A 24,316-nucleotide genomic window follows, 5' to 3' on the forward strand; every position below is an offset into this window, starting at 1 on the left:
GGGAAGGTGATGGCACCCCACTCCGGTACTCTTGCCTGGAAAATCCCATGGACAGAGGAGCCTGGTAGGCTGCAGTTCATGGGGTCACTGAGAGTTGGACACGACTAAGCAACTTCACTTTCACTTTTCACTTTCATGCATTGGAGAAGGTAATGGCAACCCACTCCAGTGTTCTTGCCTGCAGAATCCCAGGGGGAGCCTGGTGGGCTGCCGTCTATGGGGTCACACAGAGTTGGACACGACTGAAGCAACTTAGCAGCAGCAGCAGCAGCATATATACTCCATAGTGTTATTATTAATAAACAAGTGAATAAAAGAATTAGTAAGCAAATGCATGAATGAATGAGGTAACTTTATGCCAATTTAAATTCTGACTTTGGCTCAGGTAGTGGTGGACTTTAATATTCTTTGTCCTATGGAGGGGAATGACTAAATGTATTATTGTATTATTTTTTGTTTTCTTGTTTCCATTTTAGAGTAAATCCAACAACATGTGAAGACTTCATCCAAAAAGTTATTTTGATTCTTAGACAAGGATTCATTCAGGTGAGATGGAAGGTGAGAGAATAAGAAAGACTATTTCATTTTTCTGCATTGGATTTGATTTCTTGATCACCTTTCTGTGGGTGAACCATAAAGACACAGAGAGAAGTGGGTTAAAAAACCAATGTGATCAAGAGAATGAAGTAAGGAATTCCCAACATTATATAAACAGCCTGGAAATGAATCACCTAGAGTGAAGTAGATCAGAAGGCTGGGAAATGGAGGTGAAACTGATAGATTATGTAAAGTGTCTGAATGTACTGGGAGAATTTGGAGATAGACTGTGATAAGTATATTTAAAAAAGAAAGAAAACAAGTCGACTGAAAGAGAGACTTAGTCCCAGTGACAGCAAGGAGTTTTGCAAGAAATAAAAACAATGAAAGTATATTCTGTAGCTCATGGTAATGGTGTTGATGGTATAATAATACTGATTAAGGAACCAGCCAAAATCACAACAGAAGCACATTGTCAGGATGGGAGAGGAAAAGTGTGTGCATGTGTGAATCTAGTCCTCACCTTTCATTGTGAGAATTCGATAGATAATGCCTAACACTGGAAAGTCAAGAGCACCAGGATATTTAAACATATGGAAGAAAACAAATAAAACAATCAGTTAAGAAAGTGGAAAGTGACTCTAGCTGCCATCTTGAGCCCCTGCGTGTGTGCACCTAACCTTAGCTGGTCTGCCCGAGACCACCTGAGCGCCAACCCTAGTCCCCCACGCGGCCCCACTTCCGCTCCAACAAGATGAAAGAAACTATCATGAACCAGGAGAAACTCGCCAAACTGCAGGTGGTGGGAAAGGAACTGCTCGCAGAAAGAAGGTGGTTCATAGAACAGCCACAGCAGATGACAAAAAACTTCAGTTCTCTTTAAAGAAGTTAGGGGTAAACAATATCTCTGGTATTGAAGAGGTGAATATGTTCACAAATCAAGGAACAGTGATCCACTTTAACAACCCTAAAGTTCAGGCATCTCTGGCAGCAAACACTTTCACCGTTACAGGCCACGCTGAGACAAAGCTCACCAGCATCTTAAACCAGCTTGGTGAGAATGCTCACCAGCATCTTAAACCAGCTTGGTGCCGACAGTCTGACCAGTTTAAGGAGACTGGCTGAAGCTCTGCCCAAACAGTCCGTGGATGGAAAAGCACCTCTTGCCACTGGAGAGGAGGTGGATAATGAAGTTCCAGATCTTGTGGAGCATTTTGATGAGGCTTCCAAGAATGAAGCAAACTGAATTGAGTTAACTTCTGAAGAAGATAAATCTTGAAGAAGTTACTGGGAGCTGCTATTTTATATTATGACTGCTTTTTAAAATTTTGTTTATGGATCTGATAAAATCTAGATCTCTAATATTTTTAAGGCTAAGCCCCTGGACACTGCAGCTCTTTTCAGTTTTTGCTCATATACAATTCATTCTTTGCAGCTAATGAAGCTGAAGAAGCCTAAGAATAAAGTTTGAGACAAAGATAAATAAAATTCTTTGCCTAGTATATGGTTTTATTTTTTATTTCATTGATACCAATTTGTACAAAGAAGGCAAAATTGTTTGTAGAAGGCTAATTATGGCATGTAATATGACTGATAATCATGAATGGAATCTGATTAAAGATTTAAAATGACAGTAAAAAAAAAAAGTGGAAAGTGTTGCTGTGGAATAGGCAAGGGGGTCTGGAAGAGTGCAATTTTTGTAACAAGCTGTTAGCTGAGTTCTCATAAATGTTTTATTAAGAGAGATATAAGATCAAGAAAGCTTGGAAACTGCTGATCAAAAAGATAGCCAGGGTTTCACGTAGAGGTAGATGTTTGTGGAAGACTTTGCAGATCCCCTGAAGTACATACATAATTCCATCATGTAGCCCACCATCTGCCACCAGGACTTGAAAAGTCCAAATATGGCCATGTGGTTCCCTATTTAATATCGTTCATGGATTCCTACCACTTAGATACTAAAGTGGTTTTGCTTAGAAAAGAAAATTCCTTCATGGTTTGTCCAGGAATCTTCTCCAGGCTCATCTCTCCTAGAACCCCTCACATACTTCCTTGACCTCCTGCCATGTTACTTGCTGCGTCTGAGTCTTTGCCTCTGCTGCTCCCGACTGGGTTGGGAAGATCCCCTGGAGAAGGGAATGGCAACCCATTCCAGTATCTTGCCTGGAAAATCCTATGGACAAAGGAGCCTGGAGGGCTGCAGTTCATGGGCTCACAAAGAATTAGACATAGGAACTGAACACACACGCACATGTTTGTATTGTGTTTAGCTTAATGCTTGGCACAGAGTAAACAGTAAATTGGTAGCCACTATTATTATAAAGAAAGTGAAAGTGTTAGTCGCTCAGTTGTCTCTTTGTGACCCCATGAACTGTATGTAGCCCTCCAGGCTCCTCCGTCCATGGAATTCTCTGGGCAAGAATACTGGAGTGGTTTGCCATTCTCTTCTCCAAGGGATCTGCCTGACCCAGGGGCAGAACCCAGGTCCCCCACATTGCAGGTGGATTCTTTACCATCTGAGCCACCACTTAATATTGTTAACCTATAATATTTTATTTTAAGTAAAATAATGGGTAAAAGAGTAAATGCATGAGTAAATGTAGTGACCTAAGGAAAAATCTCCCCGCTCCTGCTTTTCACTGAACCTAGGAAAAACTATAGTGGAATCTTTCCCCTATCTTGGGAATATTTATTTCTATTTCTCAGTCTTTGGCCACAAGTTTCTTTTCCTCCTGCTTTTGTTCTCCTACTAGCAGGAATGTCCGAAATTTTGTAGGAGCTTCCTAGTTCCTACACGGAAGGGACTTCATCAGTGCTTGATAGTGAGAAGGAAGAGTCAGTCGAATTCTGTTTCCATTCTCCATCCCTCTCTTCCTTTTCCTTCCTGTGGGGGAAATAAAAAAGACATGAACAAAAATTGGCTCAAAACTTCAGTGTGATCTCTTCAAAGGTTTCACTAGAATCTTGATAAGCACTGAAAGAAAAAGTTTACAAATCAGCCAAACACTGGCAGTAACAAATAGCTGAAGCAGAGTGCTGAGCACATAGCAATGACTCCCTCATTCATCCTCTAAGTATTCATTGAGCATCTGTCGGGTGCTAGGCCCTGGAGGAAAAAAAAGGTCATCTAGGGCAGTATTCCTGACCTCAAGGACAAATCTCAATCTATGGACAAGCAAATCTGTGACTAGAATATACTATGTTCTGTGGTATGTGATCAGGAAAGCATAGGACAATACCCTGAGTGGGTAAGTCAGGGAAGACTTCCTGGAGGTGATGTCTGAGCTGGGCTTTAAGGGTTACTGAGGGGTTAGCTAGATTAAGAAGTAAGGGTGAAAAGCTGTAAACTGAAAGGGTGGGGGAGGGATGGAATGGGAGTTTGGGATTAGCAGATATAAACTACTACACATAAAATGAATAAATGACAAAGTCCTACTGTATAGCACAGGGAACTATAGTCAACATCCTGAGATAAACTGTAGTGGAAAGAATATAAAAAAGAATTTATTTTTACGTATAACTGAATCACTTTTCTGTACAGCAGAAATTAACACAACATTGTAAATCAACTATACTTCAATTAAAAAAAAAAGTAGTTGAAAGATAGTCATGTCTGAGGGAATAACAATAATATTGGTGAATTAGATTAGTTGGCTTTTTGTATTTCTGAGAATCTAATCTGGATATCACAAAGACTGCTAATGAGTCACCACTGAACTTACAGGATTCCGTGGCTCAAACAGGTGGGCCTCAAGCTAAACTATTCTTTTTAAAATGTGAAGGAAGGAAGGAAGGAAAATTTCCTTCCTGGTTTGAAGGAAAATTTCAACTAGAAGGTTGAAAGTCTTCCTTCATTAAATTTCTCAAATCATTATGCTTTGGTTTCTTTATCTCTGAAATGGCGAGTATAACACCATCTATCTGTGGTAGAGATGGTTATTTAACAACTCATCATCCACTCTCCCTTTTCACTTTAGCAATGGAACTAGTTTTTGTTTAAGATGGTAATGTACTCAGATTTAAAAAACAAATAAACAACACACTTCCCAGTCTCCTTTGAAGCTAACATCACCATGTGACTAATATCTGGCCCTTGAAATAAATTGGTAATGTTATACAATATTTCCAAGGAGGTTACTAAAAAGGGAGAAGTTAAAAGAAATTGACTACACATGGGTATGAGGGATCTTTCTAGGGTGATGAAAAAGTTCTAGAGCTAAATTGCAGTAATTGTTGCAAATCTCTGTAAATTTACTAAAGTCACCAAATTGCACTGGCAAAGTGGGCAAATGTTATGGTAAGTTGTACCTCATTAATATTATAAAATCATAATCACTTTTATTTTAATAAAAGAACATTTTAAATATTTTTTAAACAATATTTATTAAAAAGAAAGAAATTGCTGTAGTCATGCATTCACGTTCTAGCAATGAGATGTAAGTGGAAATGTTGTTTGGGACTTCTGGAAATGTTCCTTAAAAGAGAATGTGGCTATAGACTAAAAGTAAATGAATAGAGAAAAATATACCATGCTAATAACTGATCAAAAGAGAGCAGGGGTAACTATACTAATTTCAGACAGAGCAGATTCAAAAGCCAAAAAAGTTATTAGGGATAAAGAAGGACATTATATAATGATAAAGTGGTCAATTCTCCAAGAAGACATAACAATTCTTAATGTGTATGCTCCTAACAAAGCAACATCAAGCTACACAAGGGAAAAACTGCTTGAAAACAAGGACAAATAGGTGACTCCACTATCATAGTCAGAGACTTCAGTTCAGTTCAGTCGCTCAGTCGTGTCTGACTCTTTGCAACCCCGTAAACTGCAGCACGCCAGGCCTCCCTGTCCATCACCAACTCCCGGAGTCCACCCAAACCCATGTCCATTGAGTCGGTGACGCCATCCAACCATCTCATCCTCTGACGTCCCCTTCTCCCTCCACCTTCAATCTTTCCCAGCATCAGGGTCTTTTCAAATGAGTCAGCTCTTCGCATCAGGTGGCCAAAGTATTGGAGTTTCAGCTTCAAAATCAGTCCTACCAATGATCACCCAGGACTGATCTCCTTTAGGATGGACTGGTTGGATCTCCTTGCAGTCCAAGGGACTCTCAAGAGTCTTCTCCAAGACTTCAACACTCCTCTAATCAGAAATGGACAGACCCAGCAGGCAGATAATTGGTAAGAATATACTTGAGCTCAACAATACCAATAATCAACAGGATGTAATTGACACCTGTAGTCTACATCACCCCAAACAGCAGATTATACAGCCTCTGCAAGCTCACATGTAACATTCACCAAGACAGACCGAATTCTGGGCCAAAAAAATATACCTAAACAAATCTGAAAAAAGATAAATCACATTATGCCTGCTCTCAGACCAAGATGGAATCAAACTAGAAATCAATAGCAGACAGAGAGAGCTAGAAAATCTTCAAATACTTGGAGATTAAACAACATACTTCTAAACAACACATAGGTCAAAGAAAACTCAAGAGAAATTGCTTTAAAACTCACCAAATCCTCCTGGGTTAGGACACACAGTTTTGAGGGCAGGAGCGTACCGTGTCCCTGCTTCACCTGGCAAAACAATAAGTCTCTTCTTTTCTACTTCATCCAAAACTCTGTCTCTGAGATTCGATTCAACACTGGTGTTCAGAGGCTGAGCTTTTGGCATCACCATCAGAGACTTTTATGAGGCTTAGTTTATGGAGGCTGGGAGAGGGTGTCTCTCTTTCAGGTCACACACTATAAGGACATAGGCTTGGGGCTGTTCTTGGCGCTCTTTCTTTCTATCAAGGGCAGTTCAGTCATGTCCAACTCTTTGTGACCCCATGAACTGCAGCACGCCAGGCCTCCCTGTCCATCACCAACTCCCGGAGTTTACCCAAACTCATGTCCATTGAGTCGGTGATGCCATCCAACCATCTCATCCTCTGTCGTCCCCTTCTCCTCCTGCCCAGCATCAGGGTCTTTTCTTTCAAGGGCAGGGGTAGCTTGAAAAGCAAACCAGCACACAGGAACAGAGGGTCATAAAAGAAAGGGAGACGACTTCCCTGGTGATCCGGTGGACCAGAATCTGCCTACCAATGTACGTGACTCCCGTTGGATCTCTGGTCCAGGAAGATCTCACATGCCTCAGGGCAACTAAGGCCGAGAGCCACAACTATCACAAGTACTGAGCCGCCCCCTACCCCTGCGCTCTAGAGCCTGTGAGCACCGCAACTAATGAATCCCATGTTCCCTAGAGCCCATGCTCTGCAACAAAAGAAGCCACCGCAGTGAGAAGCCCTTGCACTGCAATGAAGAGTAGCCCCTGCTCACTGCAACTAGAGAGAGCCCACGTGCAGCAACAAAGACCCAGTAAAGTCTACATAAATAAGTAAAAAAAATTTTTAAAGAAACAAAAGGAAAGAATCTGAAAAAATCTTTGAGCCCTCAGGTCTATCGTACCTGTAGCCAGTCTGTCTGTGGCCTTTCCAGTTACAAAAACCATGAGATTTTCCTTCCACTCAAGTGGTTTGAGTTGGTTTTGTGGCACATGCAACCTAAGAGCTCTGACTCAAACAGTTCGTAAAGTACAAGTATTTGGCATAGAGGAAGTACAAGGTCATTGGTAGCCCTTACAGTTACCATTAATAAAAAATAAAGTGAGAATTGGGTGACTAACCCATAAAAGTGAGTGGACTTTTATAATATAAAAATACTACAGATATATTTTTCCATGTATTAAGAATTCCTACCATGTTCACATTTCTACTTTTTCTATGGTCTTTGTTCAAACAAACCTCAACATAAACTCAGTCTCCCTCTGATGACTTCTAGATTTCTTTTCAGGAGTGTCCTCAAGGAAGGTTGAAGCCTGGACGAACATGTGGTTTGCCTTTTTTTTGTCTTTCGCTCTTTGATCAATATTCTTCACCTCCCTGTGGGGAAATCACAAAGACACATGGAAAAAGACTAAAGAGGCAGCATTATCTTTTTACTTTTTACTCTATCTTCACATGAAAAAGTAGCAGATATTTACAAATTCATTCATTACATCTGTCAAGAGCAACCGACTGAAGCAGAAAGTTGGCCACACAGCAGTGACTCAAGTCACCAAGCTCCTGCTCTGTGCTGGGAGTCATACGGCCCTGGGGGATACAGAGAAATAAGACACTGTCCCTGACTCAGCAGAACGTACTCAAATTAGGAAGACGGGTGAGGAGAACCAACCATCTGAGAGAAAGCTGAAACATGAACTTGAGGCAAGTGGAATTCAATTTGGGGTTCTGCCATCTGCTGTGTGTCCTTGAGCAAGTTACTTAACCTCTCCTTGCCAGTATACTCATCTCAACATGGTAATAATAGAACCGAGTGTAATGTTGAGGATAAATTGAGTTACCATAGGTCAAGTGATTAGCACAGGGCCTGGTAGTAATACACATGAAGTGCTCAGTAAATGTCAGTTGCTGCTGCTGCTATTATGATAGGAGAAGGTTTTCAGTGGAATTGGGAAGTATACCACCTGACCTTTGAAAGGTGAGTAGACCTCTATTCAATGAAGAAACAAGTTATGGACATTCAAGGTAGTCAAAACAGAAATAAAAATATATTCAAGAGAATTAAGATGGTGCCATATATTTCTCTGCTGCTATGGAATAGATGTAAAAAGAGTGGTTTTAAGAAACTACTGTTGACCTTGGCCTGAACCAGTGGTTATTCCAACAATGTCTTTCCCCAAGTCAAAAGAAAAACATTGTGTTGACACAACATTCTCACTTTTGGCATCCTCTTTTCCTAACCTTCTGAAGCCAGCTTCTGCTTGCAGTGGAGAGACAAACAAGCAGCAAACTGCATTTGTTTTTGTTGTGATGACATTTTCTAACAGAAAAATTTGGACATAAATCCTTGATAGTATTTTCTACCAGAGAAAGGCCCACTCCACTATTCTTGTCTGGAAGATTCCATGGACAGAGGAGCCTGGTGGGCTACAGTCCATGGGGTCACAAAGAGTCGGACACGACTGAACTGAGCAATATTTCCAAATTGTTGTTTCTTGGGATTTTGAAGCCTATACATATCTTGTTGAGTTGCTAAGTCATGTCCAACAATTTTGCGATCCCATGGACTGTAGCGTGCCAGACTCCTCTGTCCATGGGATTTCCCAAGCAAGAATACTGGAGTGGGTTGCCATTTTCTTCTCCAATACGTGTCTTAGGCACCTATTTTCCACTAGTAAGAGCATCTTTAGCTTGTATGACAGGATCATATGTCGAAACATTTCATAAAATTCTGCAAAGGGGGTTTTGAATTGCAGGTGCTTGGCCCCTATACAAGTTTAAGGATCACGGCTCTGACTCACAAGGAAACTAAGTTCTCCAGCAGCAATTGATCCTGCTCTTTCATTACAGCTTCAACTGCATGTGCTAACTATGTTCCTCCTCCACCTAGAGCAGAGATCCCTGCAAGATAGCTCCTGGATGCCTTTTCTTTCTTTGTATATTTATTTACTTTATTTTTATTTATCTGTTTTGCTGTCTTGGGTCCTAGCTGCGGCACGTGTGCTCAGTACTTGCAGCACACAGGCTTAGTAGTTCTGAGGCATGTGGGATCTTAGTTCCCCAACCAGGGATCGAATCTCCATCCCCTGCACTGCAAGGCAGATTCTAAACCACTGGACACCAGGGAAGTCCCTGGATTGCCTTTTCTAAGGAACATTGCTCTAGGCCGCCCCAATAGCAAACTTTCCAACTCCAAGACCTGGTGCTGCTTTGGATCCTGCAGTTTTCATGGAATGAGGTCACATGTATTACCTCTAAGAGCCGTCATTTGCTGAGCACTTCCTATGAGCCAGGTTCCAACCTAGACATCTCCTTTAATCCACACAACTACTCTGTGAGTAGTGTCCTTGTTTTACAGATGGGGTATACAAGACTCACATGGGCTAAATGATGGACCTAATCCATAGAGAGGGTGAGAGAGCTGAACCTGCAGCTTCAGTCTGTCCACCTTCAATGCCAGCGCTCTGAACGGATATGCTACATTATGGGTGCTGTGCTTAGTCACTCAGTCATGTCTGACTCTTTGCAACCCCGTGGACTGCAGCCCGCCAGGCTCCTCTGTCCTTGGGAATTCTCCAGGCAAGAATACTAGAGTGGGTTGCCATGCCCTCCCTCCAGGGGATCTCCCCAACCCAGAGATCGAACCCAGGTCTCCCACACTGCAGGTAGATTCTTTACCGACTAAGCCACAAGGGAGGCACATTAGGGGAACAAGTGGTAACTGACATCCCCAAAGAGTCCTAGCCCACCTACAAGTAATATTCCACATGGGCATTCATCTTCCACTATTGTTATGGCCACCATAAAAAAAAAAAATAAAGACAGTGTTCAAAAATTTAAACATATATAAAAGTAAAGAAAGTTGTATAATTAACATCATTTCCCCATTATCTTGCTTCAATAGTTATCAATCTGAAGTCAATCTTGATTCATCTATTATCTATTATCTCCTTTGCCTCCCTCTCCCCATGCCAAATGGGTTAATTTAAGGCAAATCCTAGACGCTGTGTCATTTCATCCATAAATACTTCATTATATATCTCTTTAGCCCACTCCAGTGTTCTTGCCTGGAGAATCCCAGGGACGGCAGAGCCTAGTGGTCTGCCGTCTATGGGGTCGCACAGAGTCGGACACGACTACAGCGACTTAGCAGCAGCAGCAGCATATCTCTTTAAGACACAACTCTTTAAAAAATAACTACAAAATTATTACAATATCTTTAAGAAAGGAACACTCTAATAAAAGAAATTTCTTAATATCACTTAAAACCAGGTCAATGTTCAAATTTTCCCAGTTATCTCATAATTGAGATAATTATCTCAACTGGTTGATTTAAGTCAGGATCCAAACAATGCTTTGATTAATATCTCTCTCCAGTGTCTTCTAAACAATTGATCCTCCTCCCTCCTCTTCTATTTTCCTTGCTTTTTAAGTGCTGAAGAAACCAGGTTATTTGTCCTATAGAATTTCCTATTCTAGATTCACCAATTGCACCCCTGGAGATAAAGATATATGTGCCCAGGAAAGAAGACTGGGTGGATTTATAGAAAAATATTGGCAATGTGAATGTGTACCTGTAGGTATTTTTCCAGGTTCTTTGTTTTCATTGAGCATAAATGTTTTTGTAGTTGGGGAAAAAAAAAAAAACTTGTAAAAAAAAAGACCTGGTCTCTGTTACTGTGGAATTTACAAATTTACATTCTGAACACACTGGTTACAGGGCGGGATCCCAGTTACAAATTAGTGTTACATGCTGCAATAGACAAATGCTGAAACCATGCCTCTTTCCCTTGAAGGCCCCTTAAATACCTGAGGAAGTTGTCCTGCAGTTCCTTCAGGTACTCGTCAAAATAATTCCACTCATTCCAGTGAAGCCAGTTCAGCTGCTGGAAGTTTTCCCTCCGCTTCTTCATGTTGCTCAGGGTCAGGTTGATGACCTCAGCATAGGTCAGGGTGGACTCAGTGGTTTTCATGTCAAGGAAAACCTCACACCATCAGTTGGTATTGACTCAGATTTGTTGATGGGATATGTCCAGGGCATGGGGAGGAGGGAGGTGAGATGCCAGAGTGGGGAAACTGACCTGCTTCTAGAAATCTGAGCAGGAAACCCTCCATGACCTTGATCGTGGCCTGCTTGGGAAAGAAAAAGCCTAACCTCTCCATGACTCGGCCACTCTCCCATCTTTAATAAAGTCTTTCTCCCCTCCTGCTGATGGAAGGGCTCTGTGCTATGCTCAGTCAGTAAGCTGTGTCTGATCCTTTGCAACCCAATGGACTGTAGCCTGCCAGGCTCCTCTGTCCATGGGATTTCCCAGGTGAGAATACTGGAGCAGGTTGCCATTGCCTTCTCCAGGGGATCTTTCTGACCCAGGGATTGAACCCACATCTCTTGCATCTCATGCATAAGCAGGCAGATTTATGTTTTTTTACCACTGAACCACCTAGGAAGATCCTGGAAGGCCTAGGAAGTGCTTATTTTAGACTATCATCTAAAATTCTTACTCTATTATCAAAGTGGTGAATAGAAAGGGATTCCAACTTTCCTTTCTTTTCAGGCCCAATTCTGATTCCCTATCTCATGTTTGTATTAATATGCTGAAAAGTTCTCTCTACCTTCCCCTCCCTTCCACCCCTTCTGAACTGGTCAGAATCTGTTACACTCATCACGAACTATGGGACATCAGACAATGCATGTCACCCTCTATGCCTCCATTGCCGTATCTATAAAATAGGGATAATAATACCTACCTCAGATGATGTTAATGATAATAATGATAGCTACTACTTTTTTAGTACCAGCTCTATGCCATTTAATCCTGGTCACAAAACTATTGATTTGGTGTGACTATCCTCATTTTAGGAATGAAGTGAAAAGATACTGAGCTTAGGGTTGAAGGTGCACACATGAGATCTTGAAGCCAGTGGGTTGCTGAGCTGGGACTCAAATCCAGGGCTGGGTATCCCCAACCCAGGCTCCTTTTACTATACCACACTGTCCTTACAGAACAATGAGGTGATATAAAGCAAAGCATTTTATAAATAACAAAGTACTATGCTGACAGGTAACATTCATTCAATCGCTTGTTACCTGCCAGGCGCTGTACCTGTTCTCTACATTACAACCTTATGAGGCAGGTACTGTTATCCCCATTTTTTAGGTGAAAAAATGAGGCTCAGAGAGAAGCTGGAGCTTGTCTAGGATCACTCAGCTGGTAAGCAGTTGAGTTGGTTCCTGAATCTGGATCTATTTGATCCCATGTTCTGACCCTCTATGGAAACTGCTAAGACTCAGACGCCAACACATATCACACCGGTTTGCTTAAGATCTGGGTTTTGACCATATCTTTAGGATAAATTTCAATGGGGCCAGGAATTTGCTAATGGGTCTTGCAGAGGGGTGTGTGTGTGTGTGTGTGTGAGGAGGATGCTAGAAGAAACACACACCTGGACACCAAAATTCCTGATCAATAGATACTGTGGTGTCAGTGAGCATCTGGGAGGCATTAGTAAACTGCAAAGTATGTAAGAGTCCCTAAGTAGCCCATTCTTTATGGTAGATAGGAAGAGATTTTGCACACAGGTAAATCTGACTTGCCCAGGGTCCCACAGAGCACAAGGTAGGTTTTGATTTAAATGAACAAGATTCTGACCCATAGGCATCTATCAATGGTCACCCTTGACAGGTCCCTACTATGTGTCAGGTGTTGGATGTGTCTCTCTTCACCCTTGCTTCTGGGAAGGGGAAGCAGGGATCTGGAGTGACGTGTGTCTAACCCATTGTGGAAAGGATATGGGATGGTCTTGGTTCTTTCTCTCCTGACCATCAACAGGTCTTGGCCATGCTGCTGCAGGGTGGAGTAGTTCAGGAGAAAGTACACAATCAGAGGACTCTTCCCATAAATGTTGAAGAGGTTTGGAGTCAGCGGAGGGCTTTTGCAGGCAGGGTAAGACTGAGTAGGAAAGAGAGAGGAGTAAAATAAAGGATACTGTCATTTTTACAGTGTATATTAAGAAATGTAAAAGTACTCATATCTTTTATCTAGGAACTCATTTTAGGATGCTATCTTAAGGAAAACTACCCACAAGCAAAGAAGATTTAGGCACTAAAATATTTACTGCAGTGATAATTACTACAGCAGAAGACTGGACTAATCTAAATGTTCAAGGAGATGTAGGTATCTCTACCCAAAGGAGTAGTATGCCACTATTGGTGGCATTCTACCATCAATAGTGGTAGTTGGTACTAAAATATGAAGAGTTGGTACTAAAATACGGTTTCAGATGCAATAGTAATTTAAAAATCAAGATACAAAATTAGGTATATAATATTATGTCTATTGTATAAAATAGATATAATTATATGAAATAAATCAACCAAAAAAGGGTAGATGAGAGACTAGAAGCCTAGTTCCTAAAATGTTAACAACTCACTCAGCAAATATATACTGGGTGACTACTATGTATACATACTGATCTAGACATTGGCATATCAGCCGATAATGAGACACATTCCAGCCCTAAAGGGCTTGTATTATAGTTGAGAAAAAACCAATAATCAATGAGTAAGAGAGTACATGATACTATGGAATAATAAGGGCTCCAGGTAAGAATCAAGCAGAGTAAGGGGTGTGCGTGGTGGGATGGGAGACTGGGGAGGAGAGGAATCTTTTCCATGGGGTGGTCAGGGAGGGCTGCCTTGAGGAGGAGCAATCCTGGCAGACCCTGAACAATGGAAGGAAGATCTGTGCAATGTTCCAGGCAAAGGGGACAGCAAGTGCAAGAGACCCCCAAGACAGACAGGAGCTTGGTGTGGCTGAGGGATGGAAAACAGGCCCGCGTGGCTCAAAAGAGAATAAATGATGAAGCTGAAGAAGGAGTGGGGTCTCCGGGCCACGGAAAGGAGCTAGGATTTTCTAAGTGTGACTGAAGCCACTGGGAAGGTTTTGAGCTGGGTTACAACATGATCTGATTAATCTTTTTCTAAAGATCCCTTTAACTGATGTGTGGAGAAATGACTGCAGTGGGTGAGCATGGACACAAAAAGAGCACTTAGGAGGCCTCTACAGTGGTTCGGGCAGTGCTGGGGCTGCGGCTGGGGAGTTGGGAGAGAGGTGAAAAGTGATGGAATTTGTGATTATACCGTAAAAGCAGAATTGGCAGGATTTACTGATAGAGTCAATGTAGGTGTGAGAAAGAGGGGAGTCAAGGATGACTCTAAAGGGTCAGCTGCCAGTTGCCCAGTTGGGAAAGTCTGGGGAAGAAAAGGTTGACAGAGTAGAACAATCAAGAAGTCTGTTTGGGATGTTCTGTGTTTGAGATGCTGAAATAGAGACCAGGAAAGAGAACAGACAGGGGCTGACAGTGATTTGTTTTCTTTCCTTATATTCCTCTGCCTTTTCTCCAAAACGTCTGTAGTGACTGTGTACTACTTCTGTTTTTTTTAAAATACGTTTTATTTTGAAGAGGTGGTGATAATTTAATCAGACAAAAATTCTGTCTCATGAATAAACGCTGTAGCAGTACCTAACCACATCATTCTCTAATCCTATTTACTTTGTTTTATTTTACTTTTTTTTAACTTAAAAAACACATGTATATATTTATTGAATATTTATTTGGTTGCGCCAGGTCTTAGTTGCGGCATGTTCTTTTAATTTAGTTGCAGCATGTGGGATCTTTTTTAGCTGTCGCATGTGGAATCTTTAGTTGCAGCACATGGAATCTAGTTCCCCAACCAGGGACCAGACTTGGAACCCCTGCATTTGGAGGGTGGAGTCTTAGCCACTGGACCACCAGGAAGTCCCTAATCCTATTCATTTTAATTGCTTAATGAGATTCCCTTTAACTATATCAGGTTCTCTCCACCTTGGCACTTAGCCGTTTGGGGCCAGATAATTCTTTGCTGTGGGAGACTGTCCTGGGCACTGTAGAATGCTGAGCGGCATCCTCGGTCTCCATGTAATAAATACTAGTAGTACTCTGCCCCCACACCCAGTTGTGACAACCAGAAATGCCTCCAGACAAGGCCAAATGTCTCCTGGGGGGCAAAACTGCACCCCCCCCCCCCCGTTGGGAAGCACTACTCTTTAGCAAGATCCCACTGGGATCACAGAAACTTGGAGTCAGAAGGGAACTCACAGATCATTTAGTCCCATAATTCCTAAAGCCGCATCTCCCGGTGAGGGCCATTATGAAATGTGCCATTATGCCATTATGTGCCATTATGAAATGGCAACCCAGTACTCCAGTAATCTTGCCTGGGGATTTCCATGGACAGAGGAGCCTGGTGGGCTACAATCCATAGGGTCGCAAGCAACTTCACACACATGCACACTTATTTGGCTGTGCTGAGTCTTTGTTTCAGCATGCTCTGAGCATCAATTTCCTCACTAATAAACTAAAGAATAGGAGGAGTAATTGTTTCAAAGGATTGTGACAGTGAAATAAAATATATTGTATGCACAGGTTTAGTATGGTGGTGGTGATGGTTTAGTTGCTAAGTCGTGTCCGACTCCTGTGACCCCATGGATAGTAGCTTGCCAGGCTCCTCTGTCCATGAGATTCTCCAAGCAAGCATACTGGAGTGAGTTCCCATTTCCTTCTCCACAGGTTTACTATAATGCCTGACACATAGTAAGTGTTCATTACGTGTTAATTATCATCACTACCTCAGATAAACCTCATAAGAACACCAGGACCTATGAATTATTGTCCACGTTTTATAGAATAAGAAACAGAGGCCCAGGATTCTCTTTACATTACATCCAGGCTCTTGAGTTTCAAGCAAATAATTTAAATCTGGAGAAATCCAGGCTAAATGCTTACTCAAACTTGTGCCCACTTCAGTTAGTAATTACCTGCAGGAGATTTCCTTACTGTATTAACCGAGTCTACAATCAGAAACACCCCAGTTTTTACTCTGACATTTTCACAGACCCACTTTTCTAGCCAGAACTCCTAGCATCTTTTAAGCCATCTCTACTATGAAACTTGCAATCACATGCTCACCTGCTTAGGAAGCATATTCTCAAGTTCTCTTGCTTCTGATATCCTCCTGACTTGTTTTGTGGGTTTCCTCAAAACCGGAGGATGATAGGTATGCTCTGTCAGTACAATATTAGCAAAAAATGATCAATAGACTTGTCAGCTATGATGAGAAAAGGAAACAAGAATTTAAATGACTGTGGATTTCTCATCAGACCATTGAGACCAGAGGCTGTGGAACAACACTGAGAAATACAGAAAGAAAAGAACTGTCAACCCAGAATTCTATATCCAGAAAAAATATCCTTCAAAAATGAAGGTGAAATAAAGACATTCTCGGAAGAAAGAAAAGCAAGAGAACTAATTGCCAGCAGGCCTGTTTCAAATGGAGGATTTTTTTGGTGGTGGGAGGGGATGTAAGAAGGAAAATGATTCCAGAGGGAAACTTGGAACTTCAGAAATGAAGGAAAAGCAACAGAAACTGTAAATACCTGGTTATCTAGCATAAGTGCAATATATATAGTAAATATAGAATATAAATAATAAATATATAATATGTATTGTAAACCTGTCTGGTTATATATAGTAAATATAATACTGTATTTTTCTCCTCTTACAGTCTTTAAAACATGTATGATGATCACTTTGGAATGTTGTATGGCAGTTCCTCAAAATGTTAAACATATGACCCAGCAATTTCACCCTTTGCATACATATACCCAAGAGAAATGAAATATATGTCTACACAAAAAACTTGCACATGAATTTCACAGCAGCATTATTTATAATAGTTACAAAGTGCAAATAACTCAAACAGAAAAAAATAAAATCACTATATCTAAAAAAGTCATGGAATGCTTAGTGTTCAAAAGAAACTCTACAGCATTTTTCATATTAGGAAAAGGGGTTTCATTTCTACTCAGTTCAAAAATTTTCTAATTTCCAACACTGATGAAAGAAATCAAAGAGGACACAAACAGATGGTGAAATATACCATGTTCATGGATTGGAAGAATCAATATTGTCAAAATGGCTATACTACCCAAAGCAATCTACAGATTCAGGGCAATCCCTACCAAGCTACCAATGGTATTTTTCACAGAACTAGAAAAAATAATTTCACAATTTGTATGGAAATACAAAAAACCTCAAATAGCCAAAGTAATCTTGAGAAAGAAGAATGAAACTGGAGGAATCAACCTGCCTGACTTCAGACTCTACTACAAAGCCACAGTCATCAAGACAGTATGGTACTGGCACAAAGACAGAAAAATAGATCAATGGAACAGAATAGAAAGCCCAGAGATAAATCCACAAACCTATGGACACCTTATCTTCGACAAAGGAGGCAAGAATATACAATGGAAAAAAGACAACCTCTTTAACAAGTGGTGCTGGGAAAACTGGTCAACCACTTGTAAAAGAATGAAACTAGAACACTTTCTAACACCATACACAAAAATAAACTCAAAATGGATTAAAGATCTAAATGTAAGACCAGAAACTATAAAACTCCTAGAGGAGAACATAGGCAAAACACTCTCCGACATAAATCACAGCAGGATCCTCTATGACCCACCTCCCAGAATATTGGAAATAAACAAAAATAAACAAATGGGACCTAATGAAACTTAAAAGCTTTTGCACAACAAAGAAAACTATAAGCAAGGTGAAAAGACAGCCCTCAGATTGGGAGAAAATAATAGCAAATGAAGCAACAGACAAAGGATTAATCTCAAAAAAATACAAGCAACTCCTGCAACTCAATTCCAGAAAAATAAATGATGCAATCAAAAAATGGGCCAAAGAACTAAACAGACATTTCTCCAAAGAAGGCATATAGATGGCTAACAAACACATGAAAAGATGCTCAACATCACTCATTATCAGAGAAATGCAAATCAAAACCACAATGAGGTACCATTACACGCCAGTCAGGATGGCTGCTATCCAAAAGTCTACAAAAAATATATGCTGGAGAGGGTGTGGAGAAAAGGGAACCCCCTTACACTTTTGGTGGGAAAGCAAACTAGTACAGCCGCTATGGAGAACAGTGTGGAGATTTCTTAAAAAACTGGAATTAGAACTGCCATATGACCCAGCAATGCCACTTCTGGGCATACACACCGAGGAAACCAGATCTTAAAGAGACATGTGCACCCCAGTGTTCATCGCAGCACTGTTTATAATAGCCAGGACATGGAAGCAACCTAGATGCCCATCAGCAGACGAGTGGATAAGGAAACTGTGGTACATATACACCATGGAATATTACTCAGCCATTAAAAAGAAATCATTTGAATCAGTTCTAATGAGATGGATGAAACTGGAGCTCACTATACAGAGTGAAGTAAGCCAGAAAGATAAAGACAATACAGTATACTAACACATATATATGGAATTTAGAAAGATGGTAATGATAACCCTATATGCAAAACAGAAAAAGAGACACAGATGTACAGAACAGACTTTTGGACTCTGTGGGAGAAGGCGAGGGTGGGATGTTTCGAGAGAACAGCGTCAAAACATGTATATTATCTAGGGTGAAACAGATCACCAGCCCAGGCTGGATGCAAGAAACAAGTACTCGGGCCTGGTGCACTGGGAAGACCCAGAGGAATCAGGTGGCGAGGGAGATGGAAGCGGGGGATCAGGATGGGGAATACATGTAAATCCATGGCTGGTTCATGTCAATGTATGACAAAAACCACTACAATATTGTAAAGTAATTAGCTTCCAACTAATAAAAATAAATTTAAAAAATTTTTTTCTAATTTCCTTTCATTCTTCCTCTTTGACTCATAGGTCTACATGAATTGAATATATATGTAGATTCGGGGGACTTGCAAAGTCTCCTACAAATATTTACCTCTATTTGGAACCCCCTCTATACCTCTCAATGAGTGGTCCCCAAGTTTGAGGGTTTTTTTTAATGGTTTTACTGAGATATAATTTACATACCTCTTTGCACCTCCCTTTCTCAATCAAGAAAAAAAGATTGCTTAACTTTTCGAATACTGATGACGTGTGAAATAATCTAGAATGATACTGAAGACTTTATATTCTAACACAGTTTTCTTAGGTTCTGTATTTGTCTATTTGGCATCCATTAATTACAGGGCCAAACTAATGGCCAAAGTTGTTTACACCTCCCCCATGAACCAGAGGCCATATTCTGAACCACCTTCTTTATCTAACTCTCATGGTTCAGTTCGGTTCAGTCGCTCAGTCATGTCTGACTCTTTGTGACCCCATGGACTGCAGCACACCAGGCCTCCCTGTCCATCACCAACTCCCAGAGCTTACTCAAATTCATGTCCATCGAGTCAGTGATGCCATCCAACCATCTCATCCTCTGTCATTCCCTTCTCCTGCCTTCAATGTTTTCCAGCATCAGGGTCTTTTCCAATGAGTCAGTTCTTCACATTAGGTGGCCAAAGTATTGGAGTTTCAGCTTCAGCATCAATCCTTCCAATGAATATTCAGGACCGATTTCCTTTAGATCTCCTTGGATCTCCTTGCAGTCCAAAGGACTCTCAAGAGTCTCCTCCAACACCACAGTCCAAAAGTGTCAATTCTTAGATGCTCAGCTTTCTTTAAAGTTCAACTCTCATGTCCATACAGGACTACTGGAAAACCACAGCTTTGACTAGATGGACTTTTGTTGGCAAAGTAATGTCTCTGCTTTTTTTTTTTTCATTTATCTTTATTAGTTGGAGGCTAATTATTTCACAACATTGCAGTGGGTTTTGTCATACATTGACATGAATCAGCCATGAAGTTACATGTATTCCCCATCCCGATCCCCCCTCCCACCTCCCTCTCCACCCGACTCCTCTGGGTCCTCCCAGTGCACCAGGCACTTGTCTCATGCATCCCACCTGGGCTGGTGGTCTGTTTCACCCTAGATAATATACATGCTGTTCTCTCGAAACATCCCACCCTCGCCTTCTCCCACAGAGTCCAAAAGTCTGTTCTGTACATCTGTGTCTCTTTTTCTGTTTTGCATATAGGGTTATCATTACCATCTTTCTAAATTCCATATATATGTGTTAGTATGCTGTAATGTTCTTTATCTTTCTGGCTTACTTCACTCTGTATAGTGGGCTCCAGTTTCATCCATCTCATTAGAACTGATTCAAATGATTTCTTTTTAATGGCTGAGTAATATTCCATGGTGTATATGTACCACAGCTTCCTTATTCACTCGTCTGCTGATGGGCATCTAGGTTGCTTCCATGTCCTGGCTATTATAAACAGTGCTGCGATGAACACTGGGGTGCACATGTCTCTTCAGATCTGGTTTCCTCGGTGTGTATGCCCAGAAGTGGCATTGCTGGGTCATATGGCAGTTCTAATTCCAGTTTTTTAAGAAATCTCCACACTGTTCTCCATGGTGGCTGTACTAGTTTGCATTTTGTCTCTGATTTTTAACATGTTGTCTAGGTTGGTCATAGCTTTTCTTTCAAGGAGCAAGCATCTAACTCTCACACCAAGCCAATATTTCTCCTGACTTAAATCGACCCGGTTCAGGTGTCAGACCCTGATGCTGGAAAACACTGAAGGCAGGAGAAGGGGATGACAGAGGATGAGATGGTTGGATGGCATCACTGACTCGATGGACATGAATTTGAGTAAGCTCTGGGAGTTGGTGATGGACAGGGAGGCCTGGTGTGCTGCAGTCCATGGGGTCACAAAGAGTCAGACATGACTGAGCGACTGAACCGAACTGAACTATGAGAGTTAGATAAAGAAGGTGGTTCAGAATATGGCCTCTGGTTCATGGGGGAGGTGTAAACAACTTTGGCCATTAGTTTGGCCCTGTAATTAATGGATGCCAAATAGACAAATACAGAACCTAACTAGGGACAGACTTTATGCCCTGAAACCCACCAAAATTATTCAATATAGCCAATCCTGTGCTGTTTACACTGTCATGTCTGGCCTTTCCCAAGGAAATTCCAATAAAGGCTGTGGCCTATGCCTTCCCCTTACTCCCTTCTGCCTCCTGACAACACTGGAGCTTCCTCCTATGGCCCTGCATGGCAAGCTATGCCTCCCATTTCTAGAACTAAGAATAACGAAGTTTCTTTTAACGGCACTGACCTATGTAGTCACTTAGTCACCTTTGTGTTGGGTTGGCCAAAAGGTTCATTTAGGTTTTTCTGCACCATTCACCCAAATGAACTTTTTGACCCACCCAATAAATTAACACCCAGGCACAAATAGGTTTATAACTCAATAAATTCTGTTTTTTGATGGGGGAGAAGAGCAGTAATCATATCTTAGGTTTCTTCTTCCAGTGCCATCAATTTCTCTTCCCCACAGATATCAACACTGTGCTGAACTCATTATCACAAAAGTGGAACTTAATTAGTGATAACTGAACTGAAAAGACAATTATGGTGTAAAAGACATTTACACCATAAGTGTAAATGAGGACAGCAGATTAGGTTTAAAAAAAAAACAAACAAGAAACTAGGGTTTTGGAGATAATAACTAAATCAAAAGCCTACATTTCCCCTTTGGGTGGTTAATGTACCTTTTCGGCCAAACACTGAATTCTTCTGGGCAGAACTGGCTCTCACATTAGTTGAATTCGTATCACCAGACTCCAGGAGAGAGAAAAAACACACAAAAATCACAGAAGAACAAATTTAGTAAAACTGGTAGTGAGAGGAATACAAAAAGTATACATGCAATGTCTTAGGTGTCTTTCATTGTCCTCAGCAAAAGCACGTAAGGGAGACCTTTCAGGCACAGCTCAACAACTCAGCCCTCCATCCTGGGAGCATGGGAAAAAGAGATGAAGAAAACACGTGAGCTGGGGCCTGAGGCAGACTGGGGTTCTACTCTCTGCCCTGTCACAATGGCCTGTGGTCTTGGGCAAGTCAATGAACGTCTTGATTGCCTTGGTTTCCTCACGGGGTTCTTAAGGGGATTAAGTCAGCTAATGAATGCAAAGCGCAACTGTTGCTCATGGTTGAAGTGCTCTGCAGACATTGCACGGTTGTTTATGAAATCACTCACCACACCTCCTTCAGAAGACATTTCATTGAGCAACTACTCATGTGTCTTGCACTGAGCCAAACCTGAAGCCTAGTCCCTGCTGAGAGGAGCTACAAGTCTAGCAGGGACGATGATAGGAAATCACAATAACGCTAAGGTAATTGGAAAGTACCACATATTTGTTACAGAGGTAATATAACTCAGGATTAGGTTTGCACATGACTGACAGAGACTTGAAATTAATAGTGGTTCAAACTAGGTAGCAATGTCTCTCCCATATAACACTCTGAAGGTAGGCAATTCAGGGTTTATACATTATTTCTCCTGTGATAAATCTTAGGGATTCTGACTTCTTCCAGCTCTGTTCCACTTTTCCTAAGATAGGACCTTCGTTCTTAGGGTTCAAGGTGGCAACTAGAGCTCCAGTCATCACATTCACATTCCAAGCAGCAGAATAGAGAAAAGGACAAAGAGATGAAGGAATCTTCCTTTTTTCTAGGAAGACTCCCAGAAACTGCCACATGGCACATCTGTTTCTATCTCATTAACTGGATCTTAGCCACATGGCTACACACGGATGGAAGGAAGCCAAGAAAATGTAACCTTTTCTTTATAGGTTCTCTCTCTTTTTAAAAAATTATGTGTGTTATGTATTTGACTGCACCTGTTCTTAGTTGCGGCATGTGGGATCTTTAGTTCCTGCATGTGGGATCTAGTTTCCTGACCAGGGATCGAAACCCGGCTCCCCTGCATTGGGAATGCAGAGTTTTAGCCACTGGACCACCCAGGAAGTCTCTCTCTTTTCTACAGGGGGAGGAAAAACAAATATTGGGAAACAGCTGATAATCTGTCACAAGCAGTGCCAGCAGAGTATTCTAGGAAGCCCCAGTGGGAACACTTGATTCTGTTTGGGGCAGAGCTGGAGGGCTTCCAAGGAGAGAAGACACTTTCGTTCTGTCTTTAAAGATGAGTAGGAGTTTGGCAGTCTTAAACAGATGGCCCACCGAGTGGCAGACAAGCAACCCTCCAGCCTCAACAATCATCACTTTGCTTTTACATAAATATGGTATTTGAATGGGAAGAAGACAGCTGAAAGGACCTCCCATCTACCATGCAGCTGGTTGTCTAACAGCCGCTGATTTTCACAGCGTTGAAGTGGTTACTCGGAGTTGTTAGAGAAAAGACACTCCCAGAGCTCAGTGAAGCATCACACTCATTGATTACAGACTTCAGAGAGCTCTGTTGTGGAGCGGAGAATAGTCACAAGGAGATGGACTTGGTTGAAGTCATTAGACCTTCGCATTTGTTGGAGAGGCAGTAGGATGATGCAGAAAGAGCTCAGAATGACAGCTTTCTATGTCAGCTGAAGTTAGTCATGTGGCCTGGGGCAAGTTTTCACCAGTTTCAGTCTATTTCTCCTTTTGTCAGATAAAAATAATGATGACCTACCATGCAGGGATGCTGTCAATGCTAGGATAGGATACACACAAAGAAAATTTGCACATGGTGGACTCTCCAAATTATTTTCCCACCCGCTCTCATGTGTTGTGATCAGCAACTTCCGCTCTGAGCATGTGAGGCACTGTTGTTGGGATGGGGGCGTAAATTAAGACTCTTCTGGGACCCCCCCATTCCCACTGCAGCACAGTGGAGATGGGACCGTTCCACCCTGTCACCCTGCCACTCAGATTCTGCACACTGAAGGCTTAGCTGTGATGGAGGGAGACCAGCTTTTGAGCCACTGTGACAATCTGGGGATGCCCAGAAATGTCTGCAAGGGACGTGGGCTTGGCAGATCTGGTATCAGCAGGTACAGGAATGAGCTTCAGGAAATTGGGTCATTATTGTTAAATGACCCTTATGTACCTCTGCTCTGGAACTTGAGGAAATTATGGTTAAAATGAGAAAACATTCTGACAGGACATGGCTAGACAACAGTTTATGGGACAGCACCTCTCCCTGGATTGAATCTTTAAGAATTAGTACCAATCATGGGCTTCCCTGGTGGTCCAGTGGCTAAGAATCTGCCTGCCAATGCAAGGGACACGGACTCGATCCCTGGTCCAGGAAGAACCCACATGCTGCAGAGCAACTACACCCGTGCGCCACAGCTATTAAAACTGTCCTCCAGAGCCTGGGTGCCGCAACTACTGAAGCACTTGAGCCCGAAGCCTGTGCTCCAAAACAAGAGGAGTCCCAGTTCGCAGCAATTAGAGAAAGCCTGTGAGCAACAAAAA

At 41.7% G+C, this 24,316-nt stretch overlaps 1 protein-coding gene and 1 pseudogene across 1 annotated transcript in view; one reads left to right on the forward strand and one right to left on the reverse strand.

The window, feature by feature from the left end:
- Nucleotides 1-1,206: 1,206 nt before the first annotated feature.
- Nucleotides 1,207-2,164, forward strand: LOC136160305 (transcription factor BTF3 pseudogene; annotated as a pseudogene).
- Nucleotides 2,165-2,833: 669 nt separating this feature from the next.
- Nucleotides 2,834-24,316, reverse strand: part of FAM227A (family with sequence similarity 227 member A) — a 51,784-nt gene continuing 30,301 nt past the window's right edge. Inside the window, exons 12-17 of the mRNA XM_065923798.1 lie at nt 21,613-21,682; nt 16,095-16,189; nt 12,879-13,036; nt 10,896-11,048; nt 7,363-7,466; nt 2,834-3,423 (exon numbers count right to left, since the gene is read on the reverse strand). Coding sequence (XP_065779870.1) covers nt 3,374-3,423; nt 7,363-7,466; nt 10,896-11,048; nt 12,879-13,036; nt 16,095-16,189; nt 21,613-21,682 — 630 coding nt within the window. The 3' untranslated portion in view covers nt 2,834-3,373. The remainder of the gene's footprint in view (nt 3,424-7,362; nt 7,467-10,895; nt 11,049-12,878; nt 13,037-16,094; nt 16,190-21,612; nt 21,683-24,316) is intronic.

Source organism: Muntiacus reevesi, chromosome 1 (genome assembly GCF_963930625.1).
Source record: "Muntiacus reevesi chromosome 1, mMunRee1.1, whole genome shotgun sequence".
NCBI classification, from domain to species: domain Eukaryota; kingdom Metazoa; phylum Chordata; class Mammalia; order Artiodactyla; family Cervidae; genus Muntiacus; species Muntiacus reevesi.